Source organism: Dermacentor albipictus, chromosome 1 (genome assembly GCF_038994185.2).
Source record: "Dermacentor albipictus isolate Rhodes 1998 colony chromosome 1, USDA_Dalb.pri_finalv2, whole genome shotgun sequence".
Taxonomy (NCBI): Eukaryota; Metazoa; Arthropoda; class Arachnida; order Ixodida; family Ixodidae; genus Dermacentor; species Dermacentor albipictus.
Window position 1 is genome coordinate 323,867,034 of NC_091821.1, and position 25,504 is coordinate 323,892,537.

A 25,504-nucleotide genomic window follows, 5' to 3' on the forward strand; every position below is an offset into this window, starting at 1 on the left:
TGTATGTATGTATGTATGTATGTATGTATGTATGAAAATATGTATGTTGTATGTATGTATGTATGTATGTATGTATGTATGTATGTATGTATGTATGTATGTATGTATGTATGTATGTATGTATGTATGTATGTATGTATGTATGTATGTTATGAGCGTCCCCTTTGGAACGGGGCGGTGGGTTGCGCCACCAAGCTCTTGCTATTATACTGCCTAATGTCCTACCTAGGTTAAAAAAGAAATAAAGAAAAAAAACACTATGGACACCCACAGCCAAATTTTCTGATCCTCTATTGCGAGCTGTGCTTTTGTACGTCTCCGTTTTTTGTCGTTTCCCTACTTTTATTCCACCAATCCTCCAATCGCCTCTTACTAATGCCTATTACGGACATGTTTGTTTTACCACTGCTCCCGCTGAACCCAAGGGCTTCAAGGAGGCCAGTGGTGCCTAAATCGACCGCTGGGTAGACGTACTCACATTCTCATAAAACATGCTCCGTCGTTTCCCTAGCTTTACCGCAGCAAGCACATGCTTCTTCTTCCTTCTTATATCTCGCTTTATAGGTGCGTGTCCTAAGGCATCCCGATCTCGCTTCGAAAAGTAATGAGCTTCCCATTGAGTTCTCATAAATGGTTTCTGTCCTGATTTCGTTTTTTCCTCTTAAGTAGTTACTCATGGCAGGTTTCTTTTTCATTGCCGCCACCCATGAGATTATTTCAGCCTCTCTGACTTTCCGCTTGGCCTTCTTTGTTGCTGTGTTGCCCACCATACAGGCCGCATACTTGCTGGTAAGCTTCCTAGTTCTTTTCCTCCACTGTGAATCAATGTTTTTCCTGTACAGATACCCGAAAACCCTCCCAACCCCTTTACTTTCTTCCATATTCCTCAGCCGTTCTTCATACTCAATTTTACTGCGAGCTTCCCTCACTTCAAAAGTAGTCCAGCCCATATCTCCCTGCACAGCTTCATTTGTAGTCTTCCCGTGAGCACCCAATGCGAGGCGACGCACTGACCTTTGGTTCACATCGAGTCCTGATTGTACCCCTGATTTAAAGCAAACAACCGCATTTCCAAAAGTAAGTCCTGGAACCATTACACATTTCCATATACCTCGTACCTATTCTATCCCCATTGCGCTTTGTGCTTCATTATGGCTGCATTTATCTTCCCCTTCACTGTTATTGTTTTTCCTGTGTTTCCATATATCTATTGCCTTCGTTTAGCCATATACCAAGGTACTTATATTCTATTACCCGAGGTATTTCCTGGCCTTGTATTGCCACTGTCTGTTCACTGTTTTCAATGAATACCATAACACCTGATTTTCTAACACTAAGTTTCAAACCTAAATTGTTGCCTTCCTGTCCACAGATATTAGCCAGACGTTGTAAGTCGCTTTGCTTGTTAGCTAGCAACACAATATCGTCCACATAAAATAAACCTGGAAGCTGCTGCTCTACTATACTGTACCCGCCTGTTTGTATGAGAGATGAAAACCGATATTACTTCCTTCTAGCGCCCTCTCCATCCTCACCATGTACATCATAAACAGCAGTGGGGATAAAGGGCACCCCTGCCTCAGTCCCTTGTTGATATATGAACTTTCTCCTCGCTCCTCATCACTTCCCATTCAACGCAAACGGTATTTTCTAGGTAAATGTCTCTCAAAAGCTGTAGACAATCGTCACCTAAGTCTTCCCCTTCCAGAATATCCCACAAAATGATGCGGTCTACGTTGTCATAGGCTCCTGTAATATCTAAAAAGGCCACATATACCGGTCTGTTTTCTACTTTTGATATTTCAATACCCTGAGTAAGAACAAATAAGTTATCATCTAAACGCCTACCTATTCTGAAGCCATTCTGAAGTTCTCCCAAAATGTCATTATTCTCTGCCCACGCTTGAAGCTTTAATTTGATTGCCTGCATTGCTACCGTGTATATTAGCGATGTAATGGTACCACAATGGTCTATACGAGTGAATTCTATCTTTCTCCCCCTTACCTTTATAAATGAAATTCATTCTACTTTGTCGCCAACTGTCTGATATTCGTCTATCATTTAAAGCTTTTTCCACTGCTTTCACCAGCGCTTCCTTACTTTTTGGTCCCAGTTCATTAACCAGCCTAACGGGAACCTCGTCTAGCCCCATGGTTGTGCGCTTAGGAATTTTCTCTTCCGCTTTCTTCCAGTTGGAATTTTGTCAGCACCAGCTCCGGTTTCCACTTGGGTCTCTTTCATGCTCTTTTTTTTTTTCTTCAAATACAACCTCGTCATTGGCTTGGAAAGATTCTGCTGTTATTTTTCGGATGTAATTTATTGCCGCTTCTCCTTCCAGTCTGTTTTCACCTTCGTCTAGGATATGTTGCTGTATTGTTGTTGACTTCCTACCTAATAATTTTACGCGGTTCCAAAACATTCTAGGTGCGGCCTTCTTTTTTCTCACGTATTTCTGGCAACCAACGTTCACTTTCACCTTTTAATTTTGCTTGCACCAGTTTTCGAACCATAGGCGTTTTCTCTCGGTATATTTCCCATTTACTGGCTACTTAATCCTGCGGCAACTGCGCCTTATTTGACTGCCTATGCTCTTGGGATGCTTTCTGCCGTTCGGCGATCGCTTCTCGTATCTCCCTGTTCCACCAGCTTTTCGGTTTCTTTTTTTCCTTTCCAACGAACATGTTTCTCTTTCCGTATTTCTGTCGTTATTAGACTTAGAAGCTCGCTATATTCCCACTCTTTATTTGGCCATTTGCCAAGTTCTTCCTCTACTCTAATGACTATATTTGCTATTTTTTCAGCGTTCAAATTCGTACTGACCATTTCGCACTCCTTGCTCTCTTTCCCAACTACATATCCCATATTCAAAATGATGCGTTTATGGTCACTCCCTTTGCTGCGATACCCTTCCTCATCAATGACCATTTCTCTCAACTTGTCATTAATTCCTTCTGTCATCAGACAGTAATCAATGGTTGATTGCCGGTTTCCCACTTCCCAAGTGATCTGCCGTTCACACTTAGGTTCGGTATTCACGATAACGAGGTTATGTTGCTCACAAATGTCTAGCATTGACTTCCCGTTGTTGCCGGTATAGCCATCTAAATCCTGTATGTGGGCATTCATGTCACCTAATAGGATAATTTCAGCGCCATTCCCGAAACCTTTAATATCAGCGCTTATATTCCACTAACTCCTTGTTCTTCTCTCTGCAATTATTTCTGGTCCACAAAACGTAACGCCCAGCCAAGTTTTTTTCCCCACTCATTGTACCTGATAACCAAAGATGCTCCTGACTTGTTGAATTTACGCTTTTCCACTTGGCTCCCTGATGGATGAACATTCCGACTCCCCCCCCCCCCCCCCATTTTTTTTTTCCGACGTAGTACTGTTGCACCCTTCCCAAACTTAATTCTCGATCACTGGCGGCTCTTCTGAGTCTCTAAGGTTCGTTTCTGTCACCGCATACACTCCTATTTGTTCTCTATTTAACTGCTCTTCAACCTCTGCCCACTTTTCCTTTCTTCTGCCGCCCTGCATGTTCATGTAGCCTATTCTATGGCGAGCTCTCTCTCTTGCTTTCCTCCTTTTTCAATTATCGACGGCGATGCTCTTCTGAGGTTCCCCTAAAGGACCTTCTTCATCACTACTACTCTGGCCTCCTGAGCGCCCGTGGGCCCCCCTAAAAAGCAACAGCGCGACCACCAAGTCACCAGCCCACTTCTCGTGGATCCCGTCTCGTTTCAAACCCCCATACCTTCTCACTTCCCTGTTTACTTCGACAACCTCGAAGCCTTTCTCTCGGCTAATTTTCTATATCGCCGCGTTAGCAGCCACTACGGCTCTTCGTACGTGACTGTCCCGTACAGGCACCTCCGGCACCGTGCACACCACGGTCTGCACCTGAGGGTTAGCTCGCGCAAGTCGTCCAGCCCCTTCGCCAAGCGTTGGTCTAGTCCGGTCCCTTTCCTGTTTAGGACGTCATCTAGCCCACGTGCTACTATGACAAGGTTGCGCACGTGGGCATTTTCCGCGAGCTTTTTTTTTTTTGCTCGCTCCATAACAGAACCCAGTGTCCGCCCTGGAAATGTCCCTACATGACATGGTGTGCTACATGAGGACAGCTATCAGCGCCACCGCCACCGTCATTCGAAAACAGTCGTCACTCCCGTCGGTGGACGGCAGACTAGCCGCCCCGTTACCGAAAATACGTCGGTAACGCTTTAAGACCAAATTCAGGTTCAGGAAAGCAAGTAGGAGTATGCAAAGTGCTCCTTCATTTTAAAATAGAGGTCATGGTGTCGCTAGTTGTTTCTCGTGCGGCAGCCATCTACAAACGTTGGCGGCAGCACTTGCTTACGCCCACAAAAGTATGGATGGATGGATGGATGGATGGAAAAACTTTATTGCGAGCCCTGATATACGATTATCGCGCAACGTGCCGCTCCCACGTTGGGACGGGCAGCCTGAGCCTGGCCGCCGCATCGTGGGCTCTCGGTGACCACGGTGAGCATGACATTAGAAATTATTTCTCATTAACATTTATATAAAACCGCCTTCAACGATACGCTCTTATTTTTTGTAACCAAATTTAATGTACTATAAATGTACACTGAAACGATACATTCCGTCTTTTGAACTGCGCCGTAACGGACATTGTTCTTAGGCGAAAAGTGTTCTGAGAACTTGAGCATGCAACAATGGGTGAGAAAAGCCAACACTAGTCATTTCAATCCACACGAAGCGTTTGTTTTCGCCACTGAAACCGTAGCGCAAACTTTCTTGCCGGGGCTGCCACGAAATTACGCGCTTTGTATTAGGCGAGTACTTTCCCGTTGGTGTTTGCATCTTGTGAATAACACTAGCAGATATGTTGCAATGAGTTTTCGCTTACTTAGTGACCATTTTGCAGTTTTCAGCCACGGTGTTCAGTGTTGAATGCATTTACGCAGGTTACTGCCGAGCTCAACGATGAGTCGACGCCAAACGCCCAGCGAATTTTTGAAGCAAATTATTGGACGACCTGTTGTCGTTAAGTTAAACTCTGGTTTGGACTACCGAGGTAAGGCTTCTTACTGAGCGCTGCTTATTAGATGAGGTTGTGTATACTTCCGACTTCTTTCTTTTCCCCTAGGTGTTCTCGCGTGTCTTGATGGCTACATGAACATAGCCCTTGAGCAGACCGAAGAATACGTCAATGGTCAGCTGAAAAACAAGTACGGCGACGCTTTCATTCGAGGGAACAACGGTAAGCTAGCGAAGCCTGTTAGCTATTTTTACTTGACAGTTGTACACTTATGTCATAGTTATTCCGGTAGCTTTGATATTTACCGGTATTTAGGTTGGTTCAGCATCATGATTGACGCGAAATTAGTCGCTGATCCAAAGTGTTCGGCATGCTAGTGTGAATTTTTGACGTGGCTAGTGTGTAGATTGCATGACTGAACCTTTTTTGTGTGTGTGTGTGCGGCCACTGTGCAAGATTGTCGCACTAATTTAGGTATCCAGATGCTGCAGCATGATACTGATGAGGTAACGTTAAGCGCCCCGTGCGGCAGAAAATCTGACGTCGGCGTTCAGTGTTGGACGTCGTTCCGGCAAAAAAAGAATTTTGAACCACGCAGGCCTTCCATGTAGCGTAAGGGAGTACTGAACCAATTGAATTTTTCAGGGCAAAATACGTAGTAAAATCGGAAAATGCGCCTTGCACACAACCTACAGGCATGATAGTATTGCATTGTAATTTGTATATACGAGAAATCATAATTCTGTTACGTAAGAACTAACAAATCTGGCAGAGTGACGTCTGCAATATGATTGCTTGCAGCAGCTGTCACTCTTGCAAGAACTCAGGGTGGCCCCTCTCTGAAGCTTTGCGCATACACCAAGCATAGTGTTTGCCACCAGGGTTTCTCGGCAAACATCACGGTTGCACAAGCTGCAGTTGCCGGGAAGTGTACGAAGCAGTCGGGCATCTTTGAATGCTATTGCATTCCACTCTTAAAGACGAAGCTTGAGCGTGCTTCAAATTTTAAAATTTAATGATGGAACATATATTTTTTTATTTGTGCAGTGCAAGAAGAAATCGTAGAGCAGGTCGAGTGCTTGGTAAACTTTTACACAATTAGAAGTCATGCAGACTTTATGGAATGATCACACAGACCTTGAACGTCAAACACTTCGCTGGAAACGCAGTTTGCCAGCAGCATGCACATTTTCTCTACAGTGACTCAACTTATGTATTGTAACACATGTTTAAATTTGCATTCAAATCTTAAATATTTGCAAGGGGTGCTTTCGTGCTTTCATCAAAGTTAAAGATGCGTTTCAGAAATGCCTGTTGTAAACATTGTGTTACTAAAATTGTCATGCAAGCAAAGGCAAATGTAATCAACTGGAAATTCAACAAGCTCTCGTGCAAAGAGTGGAAGTGATGCTTGAAGGCTTTCTTTCTCCAGTGAGGGGCATCGTTTAAAGGGTGTAGCAGCTGCCCAAGAACATGCACTTGTCATGCTATAGCTCCTCGTGAAATGTAGGCATTTGTCTATTACTCCTGGCCTCACTTCAAGAGTTCTTGTGTGTTACCTATGTACTATCTGTGTCAAAATGGCGGCTTCTGGCCTTATGCCAGAAATGAAGTAGAACGCTGTGCTGCTCCTGCCACTAACATCAGCAATTTAAAAAATGCAATTGTTCCTAAATGTGACAAATGACAGGTAGCTTTGCAGTAACCCTACAGATGCTTTCACTGTCATGCACGCCAAGTTTCGATCGTCTTTCACAGTGTTGGGGATTGCCAGCAAGGGTCATGTAATGCCACCCAATTACTTCTTCCATGGCCTCAGAGTCAACGCTGCTGCATATGTTGAAGTGTTGGAAATGGCCTTGGACTGAGCATGTTGCCCAGGAACAACCAGACATCTTAGAACTAAACTCCGAGCCAGCACACATGGCTTCAATAATGCAAAAGTAGCTGTCTGAAACATTTCACAACCACATCACTCCAGACTATTATATAATAAATAGTATAAGGTAGTGAAATGGTGTCCAGCAACATCGAAGACTCCTTAAAGGCTGTCATTGCAGACACAAGAGCCACCATTCATATGGAGCATCTTATTAAGGCCATTAGATGCTCTTGTAGCCAAATTGAGGCTGGGATTGAAGCTAATGACAGATTCATTGAACGTACCCGCCGCGGTTGCTCAGTGGCTATGGTGTCAGGCTGCTGAGCACGAGGTCGCGGGATCGAATCCCGGCTACAGCGGCCGCAATTTGATGGGGGCGAAATGCAAAAACACTCGTGTACTTATGTTGAATTCCAATGGTAGATCGCGAGCGCTCGGCCGAATCACGAACGGAGCGCGTCGCTCCGACTGAGATCACTCTCATCTGCTCACACCATATCTGCGAAGGGAACGCGTGCGCTCCCGCGGGGGCACTTAGTACAGGAAAATCAAGTGAGAGGGCGCTAGAATAGAGAGAGGAACAAGCGCACGGAAGCACAACCCACCACCCCATTTCACTGTCCGTGTCAGAAGAATCATCACTCGACTTGGAAATTGTACTGTGAGTCGGAGCTGTCTAGGAGCGCGAACAAAATCGCACGGCGCGAAGCGGCGTCCACATTTCCCATGTCGTCCATAGCTGCCCGCCACCGGAAACAGGCGACCGTGACAGGAAGCAGAGGCGGGTGAAGGAAATACGTCACGAGGACTTCCGGTCAAATCTGCCGATTTCGGCGGAGCAAATATTTTTGCTCCACGGAGCAATCCGGGATCAGCGGCTGGTCCCAATCTGCCATTGGAATATGATTGCTCCATACAGAGCAGAAAAACTTGATCTGGATCTGCCATTGGAATTCAACATTAGATTTAGGTGCACGTTAAAGAACCCCAGGTGGTTGAAATTTCCGGAGTCCTCCACAACGGCGTGCCTCATCATCAGAAAGTGGTTTTGGCACATAAAACTCCATAATTTAAGATTCATTGAATGAAATCGAATAGGAAGGAGCTGGTGACCTCTGTATCAAATTGGGGCTGGTATAATGTAGCATTCCTTTCACTCCGCTCAATTCTATGGCTTTCTTTATCGGCCACCACTCGCGATCGGCCAGTTGTGGTGAGAACACAGTACTGCTCAGATAAACACCAAAGCATGAAAAGAAAAAGAATTGCTAGAATTATTACATTATCCCACTCCTGGTTCAAGTACATTGTCTCTTCTAAAAGAGTAGTAGACTGTTTGTTCTCAAATGCTTATGATAACTTATGATAAACATGTCTTTGTTTTTAAATGAAAATGACACACAGTGTTTACTTCTAAGATATTAAGATGGTTTGACTAGCTTTTCAGAATACTATTCAGGAAGATTCACAGATTTTTTTTTTTTTTTCAGTTCTGTACATCAGCACACAGAAAAGGAGGATATGAAGATGACAATCATGGTCCAAGAAGACTGCATTTGCTGTACAATGTGCAAATATTCATCCATGCCAACAATTATTTTTTTTCTTAGCTGGTCCATGCATGATTATCGCAGCTTACAACCTATGATAAAACAATACAGAAAGGAGGGAAAACCTCATCTGCAAGTTGCCAGTGCACCGTCGTAATAGGTTATAACTGCAGTAATTGATACAGCTGGAAATTGCAGCCTGCCAATTCATGAGGGCTGTCTACCAGAATGTTTTTTTTTTCCCTTTTTTTTTCTGTCCCACTGCAAGGTAATTGTTACATATTTCTGGCAGAATAGCCTGTTTCAACATGACAATTGCAAGTTTTCTTTTTTTTCCTGAATAGCTCTTGAATTAAAATTTGACATGAACACTATGTACTGAGGTGCAAGTAAAGCAGCTTCAGTCACATTCTCTGTTTTATTCTCTTGTGTCTGAATCTGAAAAACTAGTACGAAAGGAGGCAATTTACTGTTGTAGACAGAAGGTACAGTCACCCACAAAAGTTTGAGACGTAGGGTTTGCGAAAGAGCCAAATTTCCGCGAAGCCTGTGCACGTAGCTTGTAATTAAAAGCTTTGATCCGTAGCAGTTCTTGCAAACTACACTGTGATCCATTAAATTAGAACTGCTACGCCTTAACAGAGCAGAAATCAGCACTTGTCATGAAAGCTGTGACTGTACACTATGTTCTGGCCTGGCCACAACCATCATTGTCAGACACTCAAGTTGCACAGCTACACACATACAAGCACAATGTTATCTTGCAAATGCTGCAACAGTCAAACAAGAAGAAAAACATGTACAACACTGACTAGCTCCTAGGATACATCATTAATGTGATGAGTAAGTCATACAGCAGACGAAGTGGCATCCAAAATTTTCAGCACTGATGCTGTGTGATGACCATTGAGGATTTTACCAGATCTAAATGTGCCATCTGCTGATGCATCGCACCACTACAACTGCTGTTCATTAGGCAGCACCCATCTCAAAAATTTTACATCGCACCTCATGCAGTCTAAAAGCATTATATACCAAAGTCTTGCACGGACAAAATGAGCAGGTCATTTTTGGAAGTGTCCAGTTGTGCAGCTCACAGGCACAAATATGTTCACTGCAGAAGCCCAAAAGCAATCGATGGCCTCTCGCAATAGTGATCCTGAGCCAGACCTCACTGAAGCAGCTTCAGAATATAATTCTCCAGGATTTGCTGCACTAAAAGAAAAATATAGAAATGCAATTATTGTAAATATGTTTCTCCGGCAAAGAGGCAATGACAGTTTCATCAATAATTAGACAAGGGAAAATCACTCTATAGACTCCTGTTAAAGAGTACTACTGCCGACTGTTTATTCCGGCATGCTCGATAACACAGACAACTTCATGGCACTACAATTCATCCCCTAAACCAAAATTATGAGAAGGGCAGAAATTTCGGACAAATTGCAGCGCGCCATTCAATATTTAGCAGGTGAGTGCATTTCCACACACAATCTTTAGAAGCTGCTTCCAATACAGGCAATATTGTGATCAGATACTGCACTATCAACTACTTCTATTTCGTTGTTTGTTCTTTTTTTTGCACAACCATGATTTTTGGAATTTAATAACTAGAAGGCAGTAACATTATCTGTGAAAAAATAGCTTGCATTAAGCATGCTTTCACTGTCTTCTATTGCTTGGTTGATAACCTGTTCCTTTCCAACCATGTCAATAGCGAAAAATCAACAAGCTTCAACTGCAATCTCAAGCTATCATCTGAACTAGCTTTCACTTCAAATAACGATTCACTGAAGCCTTCCACAGTATTTTTTCATAAGAATGCTTCAAACATGGCTCTATCAATACCTTTCCAAATGAGATGTTGCTAGGGTGATGTTTATATCCGTGAAAGTATGAAAATTTGTTGTTACAACAAACTTGGCTGGTTACTACAATTTTTACTCATGAATGCCAGACCGTTTCATTTTCACTGATGACACCAACATTACATTTATCTGTTTCTGACACTTAGTGCCATCTTGTGTGTGTGCCACAATATTAGCAACTGCACGTAGGAAATGGCTGCTACTTGTTTGTCATTCCTAAGAGGTGGGGCAGAATTCATGAAAAGGTGAAACTTTCCACTGAGAAATTCAATAATACACTAAGGTGAGAAACTCTTCCATAGCATGCAAGAGACTGATGTGCCTCTATGGCCATTTCTGGACATAGAGGCCTAGTTGCAATAATGAGAATTGTTGGTGCAAATTAATCCAGAAAGACCAGTATATCTTCTTTGATATGCTGAGCTTGATAGTTCAACATTTTAAGCATGGAAAACTTAATTCAAAGCTTATACTAGTAGAGTTTTTTTGTATGCTGAAGCAAAGTTAGTTGTGGATAGCTCAGCAAACTTAGTACTAATTAATTCATTAGTAAAGTAATTACTTTACTAATTGTGGTGCAAATGTACTTTCCTTGATGTGGAAAGTTGTCTGAGCTTTTTGGGTTTAACTAAGAGCCTTATTTGAGTTAAATTTCTTCAGAGTGTATTTCAAAGATCATAAACCAAGCAAAACTGGAACATTTCTACAGATTATGCTGAATTCCAAATCCAACTTTGAAAAAGTTCGGCAGAATGTTATGCTCCTGTAACACATGAAGGCGAAAGCCTGCTGCTCATGTGGTATAAGATTGAAGGAGTCTGACTACTTGCAAGACCTAACGAGCTGCAGTGTGAAGTAAACATATGGCACTGCAGGTTGACCTCCTCAACGACGCATGTGAGCACCTAATGCACTACCTAAAGGTTCTTTCGTTTCTTCATTCATATTCACCCATTGCATCTTTGCTTGCTTATGTGGGTATGAACCATTCCTGATATTTCTTGCATCACAAGACTAGATGCCACTTTTTTTTCGAGTATGAGGCATTGCAACGAGCCACTTAAGGCTTTTGCCTTAATAAATTATCGTGAGTCAACTGTACTTTGCAGGTTTTAGCTGACATAGCTGCACACTATAAGTAGCCACCCCAAACGAAAATGAGGAAGCTTTCAGAACACATTATGGCACCATGCAAGCCGCAGACGTGCACAGCGCAGTCGCAGCCTTACCCTGTCGTGCACTCATTGTCACTGAGAGGCCGTAAGCGGTGTCAAAGACATTGTTCTGAGCACACATGTCGGCTCCGCTTGACAGTAGTTCTTGAGCTGTCGCAGCATGGTTGCCAAGGGCAGCATACATTAGGGCAGTGTTTCCTTCCTAGAACACATATAAGAATGCAAGCATTGAGGCTTGGCATAGCTACCTATGCTTTCATATTTTATGTTAACCCTTTCAAGCAATAAATATTTCTGTTGATTAAGATCTTAGTTTTATCGCATTTCTAGCACCATCAGAATCATAAAAAGCATACAGCTGCAGAATACACTAAGAATTTTCAATTCTTTAGGGAGTTTTGTCAAGCTTACAGAATGTGTACTTCATGTGAAAACTCTCTGCTTGAACATCAGATATGAGAATACGAACTATTTCATGTCTAGTGGGGTTGAAACGCACCTATCCAGCCACTTAAAGATTATGCCTGGTGCAACACTTGAAAAACAATTAAAACTGTGAACCAGCTATGTACAACGAGGTTACCGCATCGAGCAAGAACACCCAGCCTTCCCACTCGTATTACAAAACACCTTGCACACATTATTTAAACTTGCAGCACCATTTTATTTGGAAGTGTTTCAAGATGTATGCAACACATTTTAAATATCATTACTTTGATAAATGCTTTTGCTGTTGATGCAGTAACCTTGTACACTATTGTGTACACAGTGCCTTAAAGGGTTGAACACTCCTAGCCTACATTAGGCTCAGTATAATTTTTTACCTTCGATTTACGGCATATTGTGGAAGGAATATCTTGCAAATACTTTTTGAAAAGGTACAGTAATTGTTTTGAAGCAATAGAACTGCTTCATGCTCATGACCAGAAGGCCTACAAAGTAATGTGAGCTGGTGTCGGAGCCCCCTATAACGACGGAATTCCTTGTTCTGTCTTTGCTACATGGGGACTACACATTTTGCTTCAAGATGCTTGTGCACCGAATCAGTGCCATTAGTAGCTGCCGGCACCTTGAGGTAAAAGAATCATCACTGACATCGGTGGCATTGATTGAGAAAACGGCTTGCACTGCCAAAATGCAAGCATTCATATTCAGCCAATGCGATCATGACTAGGTGCACTACATGCAGCACTAAATTCAGAAATGTAGACATTTTTTTTTTCTTCTTCAGGTCTTTTAGCTACATGCGTAGCATTTCTGTGCCTTTAAAAAATGAGTGCTTACTAAGTTTAGGGCAGTTTAGAATGGAACAGAGATTCACGAACAGCGACCCACATGGACAGTATTTCTTTGTTCAGCTTCACAGTTGGAGTAGCATACGTGCGCACATAATCTTATATATTCCTGTCTTGTTCCAAATGATTTTAAGAAACTGTTACTCTGACTTTGTGTAGTTACTCTGCTCACCTGGTCTGCCTGGTTAGGGCTGGCACCGTGCTGTAGCAGATAGCGTACAACGTGTGAGTGCCCCTGAGCAGCAGCAAGCAGCAGAGCAGTCTCGCCCCTCAGGCCCTGTGCACCAACCTGTGCCCCCTTGGCAAGCAAGTGGCGCACTGTTGACAACTGCCCATGTGCGCTGGCCCACAGCAGTGGTGTCAGGCCTGCCTCGTCCCGCAGGTCCAGGCGCTCAGGCGCTGCATAATTAGGCCATGACTTTGAGCTGGTTGTTGCAACATACCCCCAGCTCAGAGCTCTTAACAATTTCCTTACAGCTATAAATGCGCTCATTTTTGGTGCTATTATGTTTCAACACTTTATTTGAAGCTGTATTAGTCACAACATATTGCCGCGCCTGTACTCCGATGAAGTAGAGGACAACGCGTGTGCATGAGCATTTTTGTCAAGGCACGGTGATGAAGTCGTGGTTGCGCTCTGTATTAAAAAGGTGACCTGCTGCTGTGCCTTCTGAATAGTGCTCTAAGACCCCTGTTTTTTACATTGTAACACTGGTGGAGGTGCTGGAGCCTGCTACCCAATGCGGGCAACCCCTATTCGGAGCCATATACCCAGTCCCGATGTTCCACCTCTTTCAATGACTACAGCGCACCGTTTCAGTCGGCGCCTGCTCGGCCTGAGCCCAGACTTCCCACCCGTCGTGACTCCCACCAGCATGACCACATCATCAGCGCTTCTCCCTCCTTCACACACAACACCTAGCCTTTCCCAGATGACTCTTGAACACCCTCGCGTCGCCGAAATATTCCGTGGCGATGCTTTCGAAGATGTCGAGGTCTGGATTGACCAATATGAATATGTTGCTCTGGTAAATCGCTGGAACGAACAACAAAAATTTGCACATGCTTATTTTGCGCTCGAAAACAGCGGTCGTACGTGGTACGCGAACAGGGAAGCAAGCTTCCAAACGTGGGACAATTTTCGTTGTCAGCTCCTTGATACATTTTCTAGCTCGGACCAGCGAGATTACGCGCAACAACTTATTGAGGCTCAGGTACAGAAACCCAACAAAACCACCGCCATGCATGCGGAAGAAATGGCCCGTCTGTTTCACCGAGCTGACCCCGGTATGACCGAGGCAAAGAAGGTGCATCACCTGATGCGAGGTATTAAGGAACTGCTGTTTGCCTGTCTTGTAAAAGCATGAACAAAAGTAACAGTAATTTGATATTTTTCGTATAAGTATATTGGAGTAAAAAATATATATATATATATATATATATATATATATATATATATATATATATATATATCAAATATACAAAATGTGGACCTTGCTTTTATTTCTATACTTCTGTAAATTAGACTACGCAAGAAAAATATGCAAATTTGTTGAAATAGATATTAGCCATAGTTATGCCCACGCTATAGGGGAAAGCCGTGGCTTCGAAATGTGAAAATTGGTTCAGGGAGCATTTACTTTTACTCACTGCAGCAAGCATCTAAGAGCGAGGCTGGGGAGGATGCACAAGACTGCTTATACTTATACTGTATTTATTTTAGGCCGATAGTTCTTTCCAAATAATCATATACAAAACTCTAGGGTTGCCTTAGATTCAAGGATTTTTAAAAACGTGCCAGTTTGTAACTGAAAATGATAAATATGGTCCACAGCTAGCACCATCTAGAAAAGTTAGTAAAGCAGCCGCTACTAGCCGGACCAGTAGCCAACTGAAGTAAACGAGCAATGTCGCTTTGACCTGTGTCGTATCGGAGCTGGTTCTATGGTGTCAGCATGCGGCGCGGCATTATCGTAACGGCACACTATAGTGCCGCTTTCAAATGAAACGTTGCGCTAGCCGCAGAGGCATAGTAAGCCAGGCGGGACATCAGCATCGATTAGAAAAACGTCCGTCATCAGAAGGGGCAACGGACACTTTTGCGTTTGCCGCAATGAGGAGATGTCATTGGTGACAGCGATAAGGAAGATATGTGTGCAATAACAGAGAGGAGCTGTTCACCGAGATTGTGGCGCGTTTCGACGCGTGCGATGTCGCATTATCTGCGCATGCATTGGCGCGCGGACACGTGGTTTGCGCTATAGGGATGGTGATTACGATGTAGAGTGAGCTCAGCATGTTTATATTAAATAAATGCTGTTATTATTTTGCGAACGCTGTCCTCACTTTTCTTCTTCAGCCTACATTCGAGGTAAGTTTTTTAAAATTATTTCTGGCTTCAAACATTTGGGGGTCTGTTTAGATGCAGAGCCAGCCTAGATTATAGCAAATACGGTAATTGTTGTGTTCGATCATCTTTTCTGTTCAAGCAATCTGGTTAGTCGTGCACCTTCAACTGGTGTTGGAACCTTCACGTGCTTTGTGCAGTATTTGTACAGCACTGTACAGTAATGTACAGTGCTGCACAGTGTTGTACATAAGGGCATTTGCACAGAAAGTGTTCAAAAAGTAAGAGATTAGACTGCTAGTCAAGCTTCTGCCATAGGCGGGTCTGAAGTTGACTGCATGCTCTTATGTGAGAGAAAGCTCCACACGACGGGAAAGATTGCTTGTAATATGCTGTGCATAGGCTGTCAAAAGCTGATGGATAAAAGCAACCCACAGCAGGAAACATAATGTTACACTTGATGTTAGTCAAACACAATCATTAAAACCAGCTGCACTCCTGAGCAAGTACTGAAGTTCAAGACATTGTTAAAGCAATGCAGATATTGGATCGTAAAATTAGGCAATCTGACAGAAGGTGCTGTCTTTATGGCTGCTTTCATATAAAAGTAAGGTTGCAGAATCTGCCAAAGTGCAAATTCTGCATTATTTGATTGGAGAAAAGCTAAGAGCACTGGAGGCTACATTCTACAGTACCTCATGTCAAAGTTTAATGTTTCCAGACTTCCCAATGCACTGAAGATTGTAAAATATGATGAATAGTTAAAGTTCAGTTGTCACTTCATATGGTGCATGGCCTCCTTTCAATGTGTACCGGGAAAACATCTGACATGGTGGCAGCTGACAGGTCTGGTGAAAAGCACTCTGCCATTGGTAGCAAAGGTTAGGTCAGCTGGCTCATGGAAGTGTTGCATTTGGGAATGAAGAGCATCTCCACAGCAAGAGCAAGAATGAGAACAGCACTGTCATGATGTCAGTTGAGTACACTATTTCCTTGCACAAGAGTGCATGAGAGGAGCAGATCTCACTCGTCTGAGCAATTTGCTTTTCAATGCAAACAAGAACACCAAGGTTAGCAGCAGATGGGACCCTCAGGCAGGTAGCAATGTTAATTCACTCAGCACGATGAACTCACTTTGGTAAGTGCCGGGCTGTGAGTGACAGCAGTGAGCGCCTTTGACTGTGTGGCGCTTGTCCACGCACATTCACACATTAACCACCTTCCTCTCTCTCTTTCGTCTCTTTATTTACCTTTTTCCCTCCTCAAGCATAGGGTAGCCAACCAGACGCTTTTCTGGTTAACATCCCTGTCTTCTCTCTTTTCTTTCTCTATTTATTGATTCCTGCCAGATAAATAATAAAACTAATAAAGCTCAATATGCCCTACATGAATAGGACCAGTTAAAGTTTCCACTTGTGCCAGCATGCCACCACTATGTGATTGCCAGCTTTTTTCTGTACTTATCTGTACATTGCCACACACAAATATTGACTGCACTGTGTTGTATCGCTTAAACCGTGCATCTTTTTCACGTAAGAAAAAACAAATTTTAATTGGCCTGAGAGTAACATGAAGCTACAATGGAAACCCATGTGGATTTGTCTGAAAGAAAGGTATGTAGTTGAAAAAAAAATTCCTTCTGTTCTGAGGATGGAAACTAGGATCAACAATTTTCCAGGGCAGTCAATCTATCATCTGAGCTAACCAGCAGGCTAGCAGCTTGCAGGGCAAAGGAGAATGAATCGACAACTCGATGGGCAGAGACACCAAATATGGCAAATCAATTTTGCAGAAATCTGCAAGGTGGAGGAAGTTTTATGAAAGAGAAAATTGTTATCCACCCGAGAGCAACATGAACTTACAAGGGAAACCCACATGGGTTTTTTCTCATGGACAGTTTCTTCCTGAGGAAGTTGTATAGGTTGCCTTTGTGGCTTCATGCTATAGCCGGGTGGGTAACGGCTTTTCCTTTCATTCCTCTACTTTGCAGGCTTCCATAAAATAACTGATTTGCAATACTCCGAGTCCCTGCACGTCGAGTTGTAGATTAATTTGGAATCACTTAGCGATCTACTAGCCTCCTGGTTAGCTCATATCTTAGAACAACCACCCCAGAGAAGCGTTGGTCTTGGGCTCAATTTTCGGATCGGGAGTAATTTTCCAACTGCGATGCTACCTTTCTGAGAAACCTGCATGGACTTCTTTTGTAGCTTTGTGTTACTTTCAGGTGGATGACAGTTCTCTCTTTTGTGAAACTTCCTCGACCTTGCATATTGCCAAAGAACTAATTTGCCAACTTTTTCATATGTAGGTTGAAGCTTCATATTTTACAATAAGGAGTGATATGAGAATTTTCGCAGCTAGTAAATGTTATGTGATTTTCCATAAACACTTCAAAAATTGAAATATAAATTCACAGGTCTCCTTTATATTAAAATAGTGAATTTACAAGACCAAGTTCAACGTGCCACACACTTATCTGATCTGGTGAGATCTCTCCCTGTGCAGACAGTTGATGGATGCAACGCCCTGAAAACAAAAAACACGACCAAATATATTCATATTAAATGCATAAGCCTCAGGGGCAAAGAATATGATGCCTCAATTAAGTGGCTTTTTTTACATGCACAGTCGCCTACAGGTGGCAAGTTAAAATCCATGACAACACTGTTCAGAAGAGCGTCACAGAACATCTTCAAAAGTTTTTCAAAAAATAATGTGCCTTGTCTAGCTGCACATCGAGAAGAGCACATGCACTCACAGACAGTTCTGGAGGGCCATAAAGGCTCATTCACACTCAGATAATCGGCGTCTAGAGTGGCTTGGAATACAATTCGGCGACAGCGGGTGCCACCGGAAAGACCCTCTGCGCTGATTGTTTTAATGAAAAATAAAAGCTCCCAACCTTGAATGCAAAAGGGGTGAACTGAAGAAAAACAAAAAAAGCGGGGAGCGCCTAAGTTAATGCATACTCGGCAGATTGTGCTAGTAGAAAAATACTGTGCTCTCTCTTTGTTTTCACAGTATTGCAAAAGCTGGCAGCAGCTTCAGCGGTGCGAAGGACAAGCAATGTAAATGATGCTGCATTTTGGCAGCAGGAGATTCCATGCCTCTCCAAACGCCGAATGTCTCAGTGTGAACGAGCCATAAGAGCACATTAATTTTTTTTTTTACTGAGCGGTTTAAGAAGAGGAAAGGTAAAGGCAAGGAGTTGCTCTTTCAGACTTCAATATGCAATAGGCAGAGGTACTCAGCCATGCAACTCAATGACGGGCAAGTGAACTCTCTCTTGCACCCTCATCCTCCTAAGTTCTTAGACACCTGATGCCCCTGGCTACCGGCCAATTATGAGTGCTTGATAGTGAAGCAGCGCATTTAAAATCTGACATGTTCACGCACACATAAAATCCATCGGTCTTTGCGCGGTCCTTAACTTATTCTCAAGCACCTTTGTTAGTCTCCAAGTCTCTGCCCCATATGTCAGCATTGGTAAAATGCACTGATTGTACACCTTCCTTTTCAATGATAATGGTAAGCTTCCAGTCAGGAGCTGGCAATGTCTGTCGTATGCGATCCAACCCATTTTTATTCTTCTGTGCATTTCCTTCTCATGATCAGGGTTCCCTGTGATTAATTGACCTAAGTAAACGTAGGCCAGCTGGCAATCCTGAACTCTTGTTCCATTGCCCGGCTATTCATTATTATCTTTGTCTTCTGCATATTCATCTTCAACCCCATTCTTACACTCTCTCAGTTAGGGTCCTCAATCATTTGTTGTAACTTGTCTGCATTGTTGCTGAATAGAACAATGTCATCGACAAACCAAAGGTTGCTGAGATATTCGCCGTTGATCTTTACTCCTAAGCCTTCCCAGTTTAATAGCTTTAATACTTCCCGCAAGCACGCAGTGAATAGCATTGGAGAGATTGTGTCTCCCTGTCTGAGCCCTTTCTTTATAGGTATCCTCCTACTTTTCTTGTGTAGAATTAAGGTAGCTGTAGAACCTCTGTAGATATTTAAGCGTTCTTAAACGTAAGCGTTCTGTATTCCTTGATTACGTAATGCCTCTATGGCTGCTGGTAGCTCTACTGAATCAAATGTATTCTCGTAATCCATGAAACCCAAATAGAGAGGCTGATTGTACTCTGCGGATTTGTCGATTACCTGACTGATGACATGGATGTGATCCACTGTAGAGTATTCCTTCCTGAAACCTGCCTGTTCCCTCGATTGACTAAAGTCCAGTGTCGCCCAATCTATTGGAGATTATCTTGGTGAGTATTTTATATAATACTGGGAGTAAGCTAATCTGCCTATAATTTTTCAATTCCTTAACGTCTCCCTTTCTGTGGATTAGTATAATGTTAGCATTCTTTCAGTTCTCCGGGACCCTTGAAGTCTACAGACAGTTCGTATAAAAGGCCGCTAGTTTTTCAAGCATTATGTCTCCTCCATAGTTGATTGAATCGACTGTTATTCCATCTTCTCCTGCCTTGTCTTCCTTGTTTGATGTCTTGCAAGGCCCTTCTGACCTCCCTGCTAGTTATAGGAGGAGTTTCTGTATACTGTTGATTATTGTTTCGAATAGACTTCTCCTGAGTCCTCTTGGTACTGTACAGGTCAGTATAGATTTCTTCCGCTGCTCTTACTATACCTTCAAGATTACTGATGATATTACCCTGCTTATCTTTCAGTGCATAAATCTTGTTTGTCCTATGACAAGTTTCCTCCTCGCTGATTTCAGGCTGCATCCATATTTTATGGCTTCGTCAGTCTTTCTCATGTTATAATTTCGAATAACACTTATTTTCGCTTTGTTGATCAGTTTTAACAGTTCCGAAAATTCTATCTATCTCTTGAGTTGGACACTTTCATCCTTTGTCATTTCTTTATTCGGTCCTTTATTACTTGGGAGAGCTTGCCTACTGGTTGCCTTGGTTCCTTGCCTCCTACTTCAATTGCTGCCTGTGAAGCCAGCCTCGTTACAGTTTCATTAATTACCTCTATGTCATTATCATCATCTCTGTTCTAAGGCTGCATATTTGTTTGCAAGTACCAGCCTAAATTTGTCTGCTGTTACCCTTACTGCCTCTAAGTTGACCTGTTTTTTCTTGACCAATTTTGCTCTTTCTCTCTTCAAATTGAGGTGAATCCTAACCCTCACTAACCTATGATCACTGCACTTTACCCTGCCTATCACTTCTACATCCTGCACTATGCTGGGATCAGCAGAAAGTATGAAGTCAATTTCATTTCTCATTTCACCATTAGGGCTTTTCCAAGTCCACTTTCTGTTGCTACGCTTCCCGAAAAAGGTGTTCATTATTCGAAGCTTATTCCTTGCTGCAAAGTCTACCAGCACCTCTCCTCTAGCGTTCCTAGAATCGATGCCGTAGTTGCCAATTGCTTGTTCACCAGCCTGCTTTTCCCTCACTTTTGCATTGAAGTCTCACTTTTCTCGTCGCTAATTCAATATCGTCATAAAACTTATCTACTTCCTCATCATTGTTACTGGATGTTGTATACTGTTGATACTGTATACTGTAGGTGGCTTGTACTACCTTTAATTTATACCTCTTAAGTTTGGTTGTGACTACAGCTACCCTCTCATCAATGCTGTAGAATTCGTCAGTGTTGCCCGCTATGTCCTTACTGATTAGGAATCCTACCCATATTGCTTCTTATCTAGGAGACCTCTATAGCAGAGGACATGTCTGTTATTCAGCAAGCCTCACGAGTTTTTCTAATCTCACTAAGGCCAATGATATCCCAAACAGTGTCTCATAGTTCCTCAAAGAGTCCTGCTAAGCTAGCCTCACTCGAGAAGGTTCAGTTGTTAAACGTTGCAAGGGTCAGTTTCCATTGGCAACCTGTCCGGACCCAGAGATTCTTAGCACCCTCTGCTGCGTTACAGGTCTGACCACCACCTTGGTCAGGTGCTCCGCAGCTGCTGGGGACTGAAGGCCATTGGGTAATTGAGTAATATATTGGTAATATATGATCACAGGTTATTAAACATTCTTTCCATGCTCTCCAACTGCATCTGCTTGTCTCCGTGTCGCCTGGCTGGCAGTGTTATTTGTTGTATCATTCGGGCCCCCCCTCTTGGCTGTGTCGTTTACACCACAAAATTAATACACTGTCATACATCAGCACCTATGAATGAATAAATGAGTCCCTGGCACTCACTGAGAGGGACAGCTTGTGTCTGAGTAGGCACATTTCCACGTTGAAGGTTGGTCAGGACAGTTGATGACTGCAAAAAGCATAAATTGCGAATGAAGACACACTCACAATAGTAAGTTGAGCATTGTACTATCTCAAACAGCAACTACAGAAAAGAACAGCAATCAAGACATTAGTTTGCAAGTTCCCCTTATAGCTCATAATAGCAATAAAGAAACTAGTTCCAAAGTTAGCTAGCAAGCAAGGCCTTGCATCAATGTTTCCATTTTTAGGCATTTCATTCAACAGAGAAAACCAGTTCCACCAGAAATAACACACTTTAACACATATTTCTGTGCTCAGAATAATATAGGGCCAAGCTGTCCATTAGGAAACACACAGTGCCTGCTGTAACGGGGAGTTTTTGAATAGAGGGCCCAAACCTTATGAGCCCCATTGGACAGACAAAGAAGTGACAGAGCTTTGGAATAAGGCCATACATACTAGTTTTTGCACTTGATGCTTATGGAACAAGACAGCTAAGAAATTGTGCAGATCCCACATACTGTGGGAACTGATGTAAGCGAAGCTTTCTGTACTGGTTGCTTTGATTTACGATAATTAGTGGTGATGTTGAAAACAAATGTTTAATTCGGCATTTTGTCCAACACGAGAGTGGTGAATTGATGTTAAACGTTACCTTGCATGCACCATTGCTGTTTGTCTGCATAGTACAGAAAACACAAAGGGGAGAGGTGTTTGCTTGATTCGTCGTCGTTTGCCATATTTCATAACCTCTTAGAGGGTTGAGCATTGTCAGTGCCTCACATGGCACATCTCATTGTGGTAGAAGTATTAAACTTGAATACGATTATCGGGCTGCACGTGTCAAAACCACAATTGGATTATAAGGCAAGCCGTAGTGGTGGACAACGGATTAATATTGAGACTGTGACCGTCTTTAACGTGTCCCAAAATCTAAGTGCACGTGCATTTCTTATCTCGCCCCCGTCGCAATGCAGCTGCCACGGTCAGGATCAAATGCCCTACCTCTTGCAGTGGCATAGCCGCAAAGCTACTGCAGCGGTCACAGAAGTGTTGATTTGATGGTCAACTGCTTCCATAGTGTCGCCTGGACCTTACGGTGCACTTTAATTAATGGTGCTCTGCTTCTGCATGCCCTTAATTTATTTGCTTGACATATCTGCATGGTGTTCATTTTTCAGAAATAGCAAGAACGTACTGTACCATCCCTTCAACTTAACCTTGTCCAGTTTCCTCACAACTGTTGTCGTGTAGCAGTAGGGTTTCCTTGCCTTCTCACGTCACCTCCCCCCCACCCCCTGTACGGGAACTGCCTCTTCTTCTCCCTCCTCTCTACAGTTCTATGTCCCCTCTGGACTTGCACATTAGTAGAAAGGGAAGCGCTGCAGTGTCTGCAATGCTTTTGAGGGGGTCACAGATAATTACTGTCGAGAGGTTACTGTGGCAACATCCAGGGAGCTCCAGAGGGCATTATGCACATTCAATGTGGTGGGGTCCAAAAGAGTTCCTCGCGTTGCCTTTTCTCTCCCAACTCACTCCTGTCATGTATACACACACTCTGAAGCACCCCCCAACGCTGTGTGCCAGACAGCAGCAGCCACAACAGTAGCAGCAGCAGCAGTGGGAAAGTCGAAGGAAGAAGTGAAGAAAGCTTTGCTTAAAAAAAATTTCAGCAGCTCCCATGACTATGAACTCGTTTGTGGAAACAGCAGCAACATGTCACAGTGGCCACCACCATCTTGTCAAGAACAACTTCTTGGTGATTTTCTTCACTTGCTACAGTATAGCCTGCTGTGGCCTATGAAGTAAGCGCACAAACACCACCAGTCCAGAGTTTGCATATCGTACAATGGGTTTGCTGGCAATATGAACTGCATGCAAATAAGCCTCATTGGCCATTTGAACTTCCGATTCTAAGGTAGTAAAAAAAGCCTTAGTTAGGTCTTGCTACAACAATCCGTTAAAAAACTCATTCCATCATAGCACTGCCAACAGCTTCCAGGAGCAAACACGCAGGCTTATGGCAGTAGGCTATCCTTCCCGTCTATTGGTATCTGTGAAACAATAATTGCTAAAGGAAATCGGAACCAGCCAACTATTATCTGGGCAGGAGCCCTGTAGCCCAAGGAGACGTGAAAAAATAGCGGTGATGCCATACATCCATTCAATCGTGTTTCTGTAAAGAAAATTGGTAAGCGGTGTAATGTAAAGGTGTTTTTTAGACTCCGGAAAGATTGCTCAGCATGTGTGCAAAGGTAAATTGTGGTGCCACATGGAAACGAGGCTGTGAAAAACAACATAGAAAGAAGATCGTTGGGTACACCTTCGTGTGGCACAAAGTGTATCAGACTGGGTGGTGTCTGAACAAAATATTAAAGGAGCACGAGTATAACGTTTCAAGAGCAGCTGCCGAACAGCTTGGGGTTTATTGTAGAGATTGCGGATGTCAGCCAATCTTTGAGAACTGCACAATGGTGAGCAAATATGACAGCCAAATGATGTGGGACATTATCGAAACCGCCAAGATTGCATGCATAGGAAGTATGTGCATGCCCTAATTTGAAAGGAAAAGAAATTTTGTACTCTCATTGTTTCTTTTCCTTTTTTTTTCTTCTTGTGATGTAGAGTGCAGCCAAATGATTACGCGACAAAGCAGGCTTGGAACTGGTGGATGATCCTTTCTGTATTTTTTGTATTTGTTGTTTTTTCCCTTGGAGTAAGATTTAGTATTTATTCTGCTGACAAGGGAATACATTTGCACTCCGTTGTGCGTGTCTATCTTCTGTGTGTCCCGCAAAATGTTACGCAATCCAACATCTAGTATGCTATACCAACACGCCCAGTCTTCAACCCTTGCTGTTTTTAAACACACTTCAACATTGTAATGAAGAAAGGTTTCCAGGTCTTCAGAAATGTAGAATATGTGTAGAATACCACGATGTTTATCATTACCATGGCAGAGGCAGTCGCCTATAGGTCCATATTGAAAGAGCCATATTGAGTAAAAATTGAGAAATATAATAATTTGGCCAAGTATAGTTTAGTCTAATCAGCAAATTTACTACTTAAAATCAGCATTTAGCGCTCCGAAACTACATGCCCATTCCGGAATCTCGAGCTCTCATTCCATCGGTCCGACAACTGGGCCATCATATATACCATTCCAATTACTTTCCAGGTGACTGAAAATGTGCAATGATTCCGAAAACATTCCTACTCCGGAGTTGTCACTCCGCAACTCTCGTGTTTTAACGTTTCTGCGGTCCGTCATGAGGCCAAACAACCGTGAGCTCACCTTGTATGGCGTGAAAGCACTTCTGTTAGTGTCTCCCTGGAGAGCAGAGCTGCCTTCAGGCCTTGACTGCTCGATGAGGGTCTCCGCACATACATGAGGCATGATACCCTTCAGGGAATTTCTTTCAGCTGCAAACGATGCGCACAATCTCATTATCTGTGGACACCGTACTCTCAGAGTAGTCAAGATTCGTTGGTTGAAACAGATTTATTTGCCACGTCCTAAAGACCAGCTCGTATAACTTCACGATTCGCTGCTTTCGCGCGCTATCGAAAACCGACCCTCACAATGAATAAAGAGAAAATGAACACCTCCCGTGTTCACCCGCCGCATATAAATGTCAAAGAGCCGCTCACCTAATGTAGTGAGCAAAACAAGAGCCCAACATGACATGGAAACGGCAGTGCAAATGTTCAAAAGCCTACCATTTCTGACAGTATATAGGATCGCAGCGCACCATGTAAAAGAGTGCCGATATTAAGGCTAGCTACAACGCTAATGTGATAATTTGATGCGTCTGACGCACTTGCTGTGGAGTTACTTTAACGCTCTTATTACTTACTTGCTCACCCCTTTTGTGTACCATTAAATAGAAAATCACAGCTGTCATACTCGGACCAGTGGTGTGCTTCTCATTTATATTCTTCAGCTTCGCATCAGCTGCCGCAGATTGCTACTTTGCTCCATGCATGGCTCCATGTGCGAGTGCTTGCCACAGCAGCTACAGCCAGTGCTACAGCTGCTACAGCTGTTGACGGTCGGAGAGCCTTTCCGTGCATTTCTCCTTTCATGTAGGGGGCGCGGAAATAACTTCCTGCAGCAGCCGGTACTTCCGGTTATTGCTGCCGCATGCAT

At 43.2% G+C, this 25,504-nt stretch overlaps 2 protein-coding genes across 5 annotated transcripts; one reads left to right on the top strand and one right to left on the bottom strand.

Moving 5' to 3' along the window:
- The first annotated feature begins 4,399 nt into the window (after positions 1 to 4,399).
- LOC135919416 (U6 snRNA-associated Sm-like protein LSm6) lies at positions 4,400 to 8,868 on the top strand. 2 transcript variants are annotated; one of them, XM_065453238.2, is made up of 4 exons: positions 4,400 to 4,507; positions 4,954 to 5,063; positions 5,136 to 5,249; positions 8,400 to 8,868. In XM_065453238.2, the coding sequence occupies exons 2-4, from the start codon at positions 4,973 to 4,975 to the stop codon at positions 8,432 to 8,434; spliced, it is 240 nt and encodes a 79-aa protein (XP_065309310.1). In that variant the 5' UTR covers positions 4,400 to 4,507; positions 4,954 to 4,972; the 3' UTR covers positions 8,435 to 8,868. The 2 variants fall into 2 exon arrangements, with proteins under 2 accessions (XP_065309310.1, XP_065309309.1); XM_065453237.2 differs by lacking the exon at positions 4,400 to 4,507 and adding an exon at positions 4,665 to 4,821.
- On the bottom strand, positions 8,861 to 25,405 carry LOC135919414 (ankyrin repeat family A protein 2-like). 3 transcript variants are annotated; one of them, XM_065453236.2, is made up of 7 exons: positions 25,262 to 25,405; positions 24,650 to 24,777; positions 21,334 to 21,400; positions 17,620 to 17,673; positions 12,970 to 13,196; positions 11,557 to 11,704; positions 8,861 to 9,674 (listed from the first exon to the last, which is right to left on the bottom strand). In XM_065453236.2, the coding sequence occupies exons 2-7, from the start codon at positions 24,749 to 24,751 to the stop codon at positions 9,631 to 9,633; spliced, it is 642 nt and encodes a 213-aa protein (XP_065309308.1). In that variant the 5' UTR covers positions 24,752 to 24,777; positions 25,262 to 25,405; the 3' UTR covers positions 8,861 to 9,630. The 3 variants fall into 3 exon arrangements, with proteins under 3 accessions (XP_065309308.1, XP_065309307.1, XP_065309306.2); XM_065453235.2 differs by having other exon boundaries at positions 25,212 to 25,388; XM_065453234.2 differs by lacking the exon at positions 25,262 to 25,405 and adding an exon at positions 25,006 to 25,057.
- Positions 25,406 to 25,504: the final 99 nt, after the last annotated feature.

Coding starts and splice junctions, on each gene's coding strand:
- LOC135919416 (XM_065453237.2), top strand. CDS start 4,694: ATGCAACAATGGGTGAGAAAAGCCAACACTAGTCATTTCAATCCACAC. Junction 4,822..4,953: donor AATTACGCGCTTTGTATTAG/GCGAGTACTTTC, acceptor GCATTTACGCAG/GTTACTGCCGAGCTCAACGA. Junction 5,064..5,135: donor CTCTGGTTTGGACTACCGAG/GTAAGGCTTCTT, acceptor CTTTTCCCCTAG/GTGTTCTCGCGTGTCTTGAT.
- LOC135919414 (XM_065453234.2), bottom strand. CDS start 25,042: ATGTCATGTTGGGCTCTTGTTTTGCTCACTACATTAG. Junction 24,778..25,005: donor TGTTTTGCTCACTACATTAG/GTGAGCGGCTCT, acceptor CATCGTTTGCAG/CTGAAAGAAATTCCCTGAAG. Junction 21,401..24,649: donor GTGCTTTCACGCCATACAAG/GTGAGCTCACGG, acceptor TGCTTTTTGCAG/TCATCAACTGTCCTGACCAA.